This window comes from Acanthochromis polyacanthus, chromosome 17 (assembly GCF_021347895.1).
Source record: "Acanthochromis polyacanthus isolate Apoly-LR-REF ecotype Palm Island chromosome 17, KAUST_Apoly_ChrSc, whole genome shotgun sequence".
NCBI classification, from domain to species: Eukaryota; Metazoa; Chordata; class Actinopteri; family Pomacentridae; genus Acanthochromis; species Acanthochromis polyacanthus.
The window spans coordinates 23,596,076-23,606,425 of NC_067129.1; the positions used below are offsets into that span (position 1 = coordinate 23,596,076).

Genomic DNA, 10,350 nt, shown 5'->3' on the forward strand with positions numbered 1-10,350 from the left:
TACACTTAATGACTTTATTCACAATTATAATCAGGCATAAGCTCATTAATGTCAGACAGGTGAGCTACGTTTGAGTTGTAGCTGCAAGACTGAGAACATGTAAAATGCTTCAAGGTGTGATTAAGCAAGGTTTAAGACACGTTATTACATGTTTTAAACACATTTACATTTAACAGGTCCCTATTGATTAATGATTGAAACTGGACACAAATATTGCAAAAAGGCCAATCAGAGGTGCTAAGAGCTGGCAGCTGTATCCACTGCTAAAATAAAGTGCAGCAAAACATGTGGTCAACAGCCTGCACTGATGACGAGCGAGACACAAGGTGCCCACCAGACAGAAATTCAGAATGCAGTCACAAGCTGAGGTTTCTAACTGTTTCTCTTGGTGTGGATGAGAAGGTCTCTCTGCAGGCTGACGTCTAGACTCCCAATCGTTTTACTGCCAGGTGGGTCAGTCACCAGAGTCAGTTTGTTAAACACTCCTCTGCCAAAATAGTCCGCAACGACGGAGAAGCCATCATTTGAGCTGCGTAACTGAAAACCAGAAAGAAAGACACAAGAACCTGCATTTATTCAACATTCCATTGGTGTTTAGGCAAGTACACTACAAAGCAGATCAAAGCAGACCATGGAAGTCATGAAAGGAAGTACACTGAACAAACAACTTCCTTTGTTTCTGGTAAACTTCCCTCTTGACAAGCTGCAGTATTTTTACCTGTCTGTTGAAGTGGTCATGTAGGTCACGTTTCTGGTCCTGGGCGCGCAGCATGTCCATGACTTTGCGGTTCTCTGGAGTGCAAGTCGGGCACTCAGCCTCGCTCTCAGCATAGCTTTCAAAGCAGTGTTGGTGGAAGGAGTGGCTGCACAGGAAATGAACCGACGGCAGCTCCAGTGGACTGTTGCACATGTTACACTTGGTCTTCTGGAAAATCTTGGCACTGTGTGGAAATACAGAGGTTAGGATGTTGGGTAATCTGTGACTTCTGCAGGTCACATTAGCAGCAAAAGCCTGGTGGTGATAATGAATGAAAAAAAAACTGGGACAATGACTATACAAGTACATCTTAAACATTTATAATATTGTGAAAAAATAACATTTTCAATCAGTTATTTAAGAAAGAGAAAATTGTATATATTCTACATCCATTACACAAAGTAAAATGTTTCAAGCATTTTTCTTTTAAATTTTTTGATAATTATGGCTTACAGCTCAAACATGTTAAGAACATACCTGAAAATATTAGAATATTTAATTTTGAGTTTGAGTAAATTACCAATGAAACAATTTAAGCACTATGTAGACAGTCTGGCTGATTACACCATAATCATGAGAAAGATTGCTGATTTGAAAGCTGTCCAGAAGACAATCATAAACATCCTTCACAAGGAAACAGACCACAGAAGGTCTGCTGCTGGCTGAGTAACATATGGAAGCATTTTAATGGGAAGTTGACTGAAGGCCAAAGTGTGGTAGGAAAAGATGAACAAGTAACAGGAATGACCACAGCCTGTCAAGAAAAGTCAATTCAAGAACTTGGGGAAGCTTTCCAAGAACTGAGGCTGACATCAGGGCATCAAGAGCCGACATGCACAGATACCTTCAAGGAAAGGAGTTATGATCATTTATTCATCTACTTGAGGAAATTCAAAGTATTCAGTAGCTTAGACATGTTGTATTTCAGAAAAATAATGAAAATAGTGTGCAAAATAATGCACATATTCCTAACATGAAGCCTCTCCTGAACCACAGTGAAGCACTTAACACCTGTCCACCAAAACTCCTGCCAAATGGTTTGCTGACCATGACATTATCGTGCTTGATTAGCCGGCCAACTCCTCTTATCTGAACCACATAGAACCCAGTGTGGAGTACTGTTAGGAGGAAGATGAGAAACATCTGAATCAAAAACACAGATGCTGCTGTCAAAGTAACCTGGATTTCAATAACACCTCAGCAGTGCCACCAGCTGATCGCTTCTATGACACGCTGCATAGATGCATTAACTCATGGGTGTATGAGTATGAGTGTAAAAATGAACATAGTTTTCAGAAGTTGGACATTTTTGGACTGTGAATGCTTTCTGACGGATTTTGAAAAATAATTTGAGATACTGGATTTCTGATTTTCATGAGCTACAAGCCATGATAATCAAAATGAAAACAATAAATGATATTGGACATAAAACACATGAAAGTTCACCTTTGTGAATTAAATCATTAATTGTCACGATCCTTAAATCATGTGAGAGTCTTTCCTGGCTGTCAAAGGGTCCCATTTTCAAAAAATGCCATTTCTTGTGACCCACCTCATTTTAAGCTCCTGGATCTCAGAGCGGAGGTGAGCCGTTTCCTCGCGGTACTGGCGGATTTTGCGTTCATCGTCCTCTATCTGCTGGCTCTCTCTCTGCAGCTTGTTGATGAGGTAGTCCTTGATGACGGAGAGAGTGGCCGTCGAGTTGTGTGCTAATGTCTGCACCACTGAAACCACAAAAAAAGGGATGACGTTGTGCAAAATCCTGCTTTTTACACTTCATCGTACTGATGGGAAAAGATACGTGCTCTCAGGCTTTACCTGAGCTTACTCTGTGACATTTCCAACACAATCCAAACAAATATGTGTAAAATAAAACGTCCACCAACTCACCAAGTAGTGGAGGCATCAGGTTGTTCTGATCTATGTGATGTAGGACCTCACTGATGTAGGCCTTGCAGTCCTCTTCCTTTCTGGCAAAATATCCCAGTGCCTGCTCCCAAAGGCAACCCTCTTGATCTCCGTAACGCTTGCAGGCCTCTACCACTTTTCCATACTCCTCATTTTGCATGTGGTAGTGCATAATCTGCTGGTACCTATGCAGAAATGTAAACCCTGTTCAATTTATAAACAGTTATGGAATCTAAATACGCTCATTGAGCACACTTGCTCATGCATGTGTTGCACAAACTTCTACAGAAACAGGTCAGGAGTTGTTGATAATGCTCAGGATAAGGGAAAATGTATTTTAGTGACCTGAGACTTTCAGTCTCCAGAGTATACCTAGAGATGTGTGAAGAAGAAAAGCCACCATGTAAGTCAGACGTGTGCTGCTGGAATGGCTTTTCTGATGAGAAAGATTAGAGAAAAATGGCCAGACTGGTTGAAAATGACAGAAAAGCAGCTGAGGACAAACAACATGTCAAAGCTTGAGGTTATGGCTGCAAAAGACCACATCAGTTTCCTCTCCTGCAAACCAAGAACAGAAGTATGAGTCTCCAGTGGGCACAAGCTCTCCAAAAATGGACAGCTGAAGACAGAAAAACCTGGTCTGGTCAGATTCTGCTGAGGCTGCACATGATAAGTTCAAAATTTGGCATAAATGGCACAAATCCATGGATCTAGTTTGCCTTCTATCAAAAGTGCAGGCTGCTGTTGGTATTATGACATGGGGGGTGCATTATTGGCTCACTTTCGGCCCATAATACCAGCCTTCATGGTTTGAATGCCACAGCATGTCTGAATATGTCTGTCTTTTAATTGCTGCTTCAGGCAGGATGAAATGCCAGGGCACAAGGCAAATGCTGCTTCAAACTGGTTTCAGTGACATGACGGTGAGTTCAGTGGACTTCAGTGGCCTCCCCCGTCATCAGACCTGAATCCTGCACAACACTTTTGGGATTTAGTAGAACGTAACACACGGAACTGATGGGATACAATCATCTCAACATGGAGAAGAGTCTCAGAAGAATGATTCTTGTGAAATCCACAATATAGAAGGGAGGTCTGCTACAGTATTGGTTTGCTGTTCCTTATGAAGTGCTTGATGAGTGTCTGTGTATTGATATTCAATCATATGGTTGGTTTATACCACACACAAAAACCTGGATCATATTCAGCACCTCGTCTAAACTGGCTTGTGTGGTTTACGGCTCGCTTTCAGATGTCAGACAGATTTAGACATTTTTACCCGACGCATGGAGACAGTGACTAATGAGAGGTTATGTTAAGATGTGATGAGCTGCTTCATCACTTCAACTGGGATCAAACACAGCAGGAGGCTGTTTGGTCTCCTTCACTTACAGTTTGCCTTTCTCGTAAAGGTAGAGGACGCCTTCTTTGAAGTTGTGCATCTGGCAAAGGACCAGGGCCTTATCAAACACAGTGTTGTCACTCCTCAGCAGGAACACAGCTTCCCCCTGCAGGACCTTTTTTCTCTGCCAAACATATGGATTAGAAATTATGGGAAAGTTTTCATACTGTAGTACAAAAGTGTAATGGCAGCATTTATAACTATTTTGTGTGTTTTGCACTGCACTGACCTCAGGGTCCTGTTCGTGTGCCCAGTCTTGCAGTCGGAGCTCCAGCAGTGTGTCATAAACACCTTGGGGAGAACTGGGGTCCACTTCAATCATGTGCTCAAGGAAGGCTTTCAGCTCCCGAGGATTATTGGCAAAAATTGGGATGAATTCCTCTGAGTTGGCCTTCCACCAAAACATGAACACTCAATTAGGCCAGTATTTGTGATGAATGCCGTAAACGTATGATCTGTGAGGAATTAGTCCTCAATACAAAAGACAGCGACAGAACGTACGACTGACCTTATTGACCCGACTCATGTCCAGGCTGTCTTTTTCAGTAACGTCTCCACTGGGTTTGTAGTTAGTGCACAGACCCTTCAAGAGCAAGGTGGTACCTTCAGGAACATGGTGCATCAGGGTCTTTCCATAGCGCTTCATGTTGCTTTCAGCTTGTTCAAAAGACAGACGCCCAATGTAACGCAATCCTTCCTGATAGTTCTGGGTTTCGGAGGGAAACAAAACAAGTGAGATACTTTGCCCATTAAGTGCTGCTGTGGGTACTGTTATGTACCTAAATTCATTGATATATAACATATAATAATCAAACTAATGTACCATCAGGGGGGCAACACAGATTGGATATACAACAGAAATTAACTATAGGAAAATAAAGGTCAGAATTCTCCTGGGCCATATTGCAGGATTCTGGTTAGTATATATTAGAAAGAGGCAAAGATTAAATGTCAAATTGGTCTCAAGCACCTTGGATACATAAGGAGACAGCAATTAAATAGATTCTGGCTATTTTGTATGCACTTTTGGGTTAGTCAGTGGCTGTCAAAATACCTGATCATGAACTTTATTCCACACAGAACAACTAATCAGGTGAACTGATAAAAGTTACTGTGAATGAACTTTGCTGAATGTTTGACCAGGCAACTTCTGACTGTCTACACCTCTGTGTTTTAGAGTATTTCAGCTCCTATGAGATATTCACTCTCTTCCAATGGCGCTGAGCATTTTGACTTAAAGTCTGAGTGAACACTGGTCACTCTTTTGTAAAAGCAGCAACAGAAATCTGACTACAGTGTTCATAGAAACTACTGGACCGCCTCAGAATTCTTGTGTGTTTTGTCTGATTCTCTTTGACTGTGTTAAAACTCAGAAGAGGGTGTTTTAAACTGCATCATAAAATACAAAAAAAGATGCTATTTATGTCTGTTTATAGAAAAGTAATGAATTTGTTGGTTTAATATTTCTTCTAAATACACATAAGAACAATAAAATGAGCACAGAGGCAGGAACAAAAGTAATTCATTTTAACTTGTCAGGGGAAGATAGGTCAAATAAAGTAACTTTCAGCAGTGCCAAAAGATGACTGAATACACCTCTCTAACAAAGGTTTGCACGCTTTTACTTTGAGGTCCTCCAGCTGGATCTTCAGGTACCACTCGTGGTGCATGTGTTTCTCAGCCAAGAAGACAGCGTGGCTGTGGTAGCCGGCCTGGCGAAGAACCTTGATGGCAATCTCAACATCAAAGTGGACTTCACTTTCACTGCTCTGTTGAAATGTAGAGCAGGAAGACAGACGCGTTAAATGTGGCAACCCGTTAGTGGCTTATCCATTCAGACACACCTGTTCTTTGATGGAAGTAACTTAATAATGTCACTGCAAAAAGAGCTGATTTTCCATGCCTTATTACTCCGCCATGAAGCGCGGCAGAGTTATGTGACTATCTGGGTTGATCTGTCCGTCTGTCTGTCTGTTAGCGACATTACTCAAAAACGGACCTACAGATTTGGATGACATTTTCAGGAAAATGTCAGACGGGCTACTGCATTTATGTATTTTTTTTAAAAGTTACATTTCTGATAATGCCATATGGGGGAAAGAAGTGCCTTGCTCTCTGAATGCTTTTCTAGTTTTAACATTTCTGTTTATCCTGAAAAACTTTAGTGGTCACTATCACCTGTCAATCACCTTAATAAACTCTTCCAGCTTAGAGCTGTCCTTTAGCTTGGTGTAACAGTTCAGCAGCAGGGTGGTGTGGTCTGCATTGGCCAGGGACTGCCTGTGCAGAGCTTGCAGATAAGCTGTCAGGTTGTGGATCCTCTGCGCATCCAGGAATTTCCTGATGACGTACGATGGCTCCAGTTTACCAATAGTGCTGTTGAAAAACACAGTGATGTTTTACGTGCTGTTGGATGAATTGATCAGTGATCCAGTGTGTGAAAGCTGTGTAACTATAGTGTAACTATAGAGAAATAAATTGTAGTGCTACACTGAAAATTCTCTCAGGCCACAAAATCATCATGGCACCTTTGCTCTGGTATATCTAACAGTTCTACATGGTTGAACAGGAAATAAACTACTAAAAGAATAGTCAATCCAATCCAGGATAATAACAACAGTTTCAGCCCTGGAAAATATTTAATGCTGTAATTACCGAATGTACTGTTGGATGGCGCCATCATGATCTCCTTTAAGGTACAGATGATCACCATACTGTCTGAAGATCTCTGACAGTCCATCACTGTCCAGATGTTGGCTCTTAGCCAGGTTTATGGCCATCACAAACAGGTTCTTCTTAAACAGCATCTTAAAATACAAACACAGACGTAACAGCCCTGCTTTCTAATCCAGAGTAATGCCAGGTAGTAAGGTGAATTATAAGGGACTACATTCCTAATCATTATTCTTTACAAGTAATGAATTTACAGTTACATATTGCACACACCTCCAATTTGGTCTGGGTGTCTTTCTCTTGGAGAACAAACATTTTTCCATCTCTGGTCAGAATGTAGAAGGAGCCCCACTCTGCTACTACATCAATCACATCATCAAAAGAGGCACTGTAAGCGATGAACTTGTTGTCCAGGTCATAGATGGTCAGAAGCTGTTTATCTGACGGAAAGCTCTCCCTGCTGCCAAACCCTGTCCTGATATGAAAATGGACACCATCATCAGTCACACAGGAAACCTCTGTCTTTCTGTGAGACTCTATAGAGCTGATCACTAACTGCTGGTCTACAGTCTTACATGAAAACACTTCATTTTCATCTTGTTAAATTAGCCCATTTCTAGGCGGTGTTAAATATTATGCTTTGTTTGACATAAAGTTCAAATAAAATGTCTTCTTCTTTCAGATATAATATACTTCATTTAATAATTTGTCTAATAAATGTGGCACAGCTCATATTACACTAATAGACTCTGGATATTGTGCTTTTAACACCTCAATGCCACAGAGTAGCATGACTTTTACAGTCAGCTGATTACTGTCAAATTAGCATCAACAGAGCACAATTTAGTGCTCTAAAGGGGCACTGCAAGAATGTATCCATCACACAAGAGGAAGACAAGGAGAAAGTCATTCTACATTTCTCATACCACATCTTTATTTAATTATTATATAATTAAATAAAGATGTGATCTGTGGCTGTCTGTGATAGGAGCTGCGACTATATACCGGAATTATCCAAGTTTGGTCATTGTAACAAGTTCACTGTCTATATTTACTTTGCATGTAAAGGAAATGGTCCAAGACTTTGCATAGCCTGTCTGATGAATGCAACATTAGCATTTAGCAGACAACAAACAAAGAAATTAGTTTTAGTGCCATGTCATTATGATAAAGTATTAACATGGGTAATGAGTGTTAGTACTGTTCTCCTATAGCTTGTGTTTGTTAACAATTTAAAGTAGATGTTGCAAGAGCACAAACTCGCCACTGTCGCAGTGTCTTCGGAGGTAGTAAGAATCACCAACTGTAGAGGAAATGCTACAGAGCTTTGCTAAATAACCACCTTAATCTGTCAATAGTATTTGCACATATTTCCTTTATGATGAAAATATTTCTATTTCAGCACCCAAAGTGTCACATGAACACAGCCCCTCAATGGTCAGTATGCATTCAATTTGTTTGCTCAGCGCTGTGCTTACTTGTTGGGTGACTTTATGTCCCTGATGAGTAAGAACAGATATCCGCGGTGCCAGTGGGCCAGAAGCTTGTGTCCATCGAAGGCAAAGCAGGGGCCTCGTTCATCAGGCTGATACAGGTACACGCACTCATCACCAGCCACAATGAACTGGGAATCCTGGGAGGGATCTGCCAAAGACGAGCACTGCAGCGCGCAGCCATGTGTATCCAGCTCTATTTTAGGATACTCCTTGATGGACAGAGTGTAGCACTGAGCAAGGGAAAAAGAAAATGGCCACACTGTGAGGTGAAAGGCTATTTCATCATCTTTAAGTTGAGAAAAAATTACCACAATGTTCAAGGTGGGACCTAACTTACATGGACTTTCTCCAGAGTGGCGACAAATAAGTGTGTAACTTTTGCTACTTGGCGGAAGGCAAGGCCTGTGACCGGGCAGGTTCCCTCATGCAGAGTCAGAATTTTACTGTGACGATCTCTGGTGATGTCACCTTTGGTCAAAACCACACTGCCATCTGTGAAGCCTGTCAACAAACACTACACCCTTTACAACCAATTATAAACAGTGATGGCAAAACTGAAAACTGCCAAACATTGATTACAGTCAACGAGATGAAAGCAGAACCTGTCACTGTGTCTTACCGATGGCCATAAAGTTGAGGTTTTCATGTACACTGAGGCAAGACACTTCAGTTGGTTTGTTACCAGGAATTGCAGGAAAAATCCGAGTGCAGAGAGGATTTCCACTGTCTCTTTTGTCTAAGTTCCAGACCTTTACCTAAGAAATGAACAGCGATTCAGTTTAGTGGTGGATTCAAGATCATTTAAAAAATTCTTCTGTTTGAAACTTGTATGGAAAACATAACACTTACTAAAGGGTTAATTCCTTGTTCATCCTGCCCCACTGATACAAGAATACTGTGCTGCTTCAGCTGATAGAGATGCGTTACCCTCAACTTGTAGGCCTGAAAAGAAGTCAGCTGCAGGGAGCGCGTCAAAAGCCAGATCTTACCTTCCATATGTATCATTGTAGAGGTTAAAGACAATTACATGATCTGTTTGTATAAGATTTTATAGACACTCAACTCACTATCGTCTGTCTCCAAGTTATTGTTACTATAAAGTAGGGATGTCAAATTCATTTTAGTTCAGGGACCACACTCAGCCCAATTACATCTCCAGTGGGCCACATCAGTAAAATCAGAGCGTAATTACCCATAAATAACACAACTCCAAAATTATCCTTCTGCTTTAGAGCAAAAAATGTTAAAACATTATAAAAAATATGAAGTTCCTTTGGAAAAATATTTGCAATTTCAACAATATTATGCCTCAATTTATCATTTCCACATTACAACTTACAGATCGCAGTGTCTACAAAGACGCACAATATTTCACAGGTACCTGGAACTGAACAATACAGCATTTATTTTATGATCAAAACAACTTGTCAAGATCTAGAAATTACTTAAAATTTACAGTTAATGTCTACACTATAATTTTCCCACGGACCGAATTGGACCCTCTGGTGGACTGCTTTTGGCCCGCGGGCCTTGTTTTGAAGGAGGAGTATGTAGGCTTATAAATAGTCGTAATTTAGCTTATTATCAATGTAGTAAATGTTGACTGAGATGGTCAATAATTCACAACAGCTAGTGAAATCTCAAGTAGTTTCTCTCAGCTATTATTCTCAGCCGTAACTTGAAAATATTAATCAGTTTGGTGTGACGCCGTTTCCACTTCCACAGAAAATAGGACACTCTAGCTCTATTGTTCAGTCTTCAGGACATTTCTCCAGTTTATTTATAGGAAAAACAGAAAGTCGTTTCTGAAACACGGTCGAAATCCCCTCGGTTTGAGGCTTCACATTACCTAAACCGGAGCTAGCATCAGCTGTTAGTAGCCTAGCATAACAGAGCCTGACACCATTAAAGGATATCACCAAGAACGATGTGACCACGGCCGGAGTCACAGGCTGATATTCCTTTTGGAAGAACAAAGTCTTTCCCATTATCCACAGGATCCTTCACAGTATCTTTATCAAAGAATACAAATTTTCTCCACTGTAGGAAGGCTGCCATTTTGTTAGCAAAGTAGCCTGACTGGGAGCGCAGTCATGTGACAGACAGACCAAAAA

The 10,350-nt window shown here is 40.9% G+C and overlaps 1 protein-coding gene across 1 annotated transcript; it reads right to left on the minus strand.

Annotated features, from left to right (window-relative positions):
- On the minus strand, nucleotides 1-10,350 carry vps11 (VPS11 core subunit of CORVET and HOPS complexes). Its single transcript, XM_051937290.1, has 16 exons — nucleotides 10,149-10,350; nucleotides 9,086-9,230; nucleotides 8,856-8,991; nucleotides 8,574-8,737; nucleotides 8,219-8,466; nucleotides 7,014-7,215; nucleotides 6,723-6,874; nucleotides 6,257-6,443; nucleotides 5,693-5,836; nucleotides 4,576-4,773; nucleotides 4,297-4,458; nucleotides 4,058-4,191; nucleotides 2,648-2,850; nucleotides 2,310-2,481; nucleotides 719-941; nucleotides 1-537 (listed from the first exon to the last, which is right to left on the minus strand). The coding sequence occupies exons 1-16, from the start codon at nucleotides 10,292-10,294 to the stop codon at nucleotides 373-375; spliced, it is 2,781 nt and encodes a 926-aa protein (XP_051793250.1). The 5' UTR covers nucleotides 10,295-10,350; the 3' UTR covers nucleotides 1-372.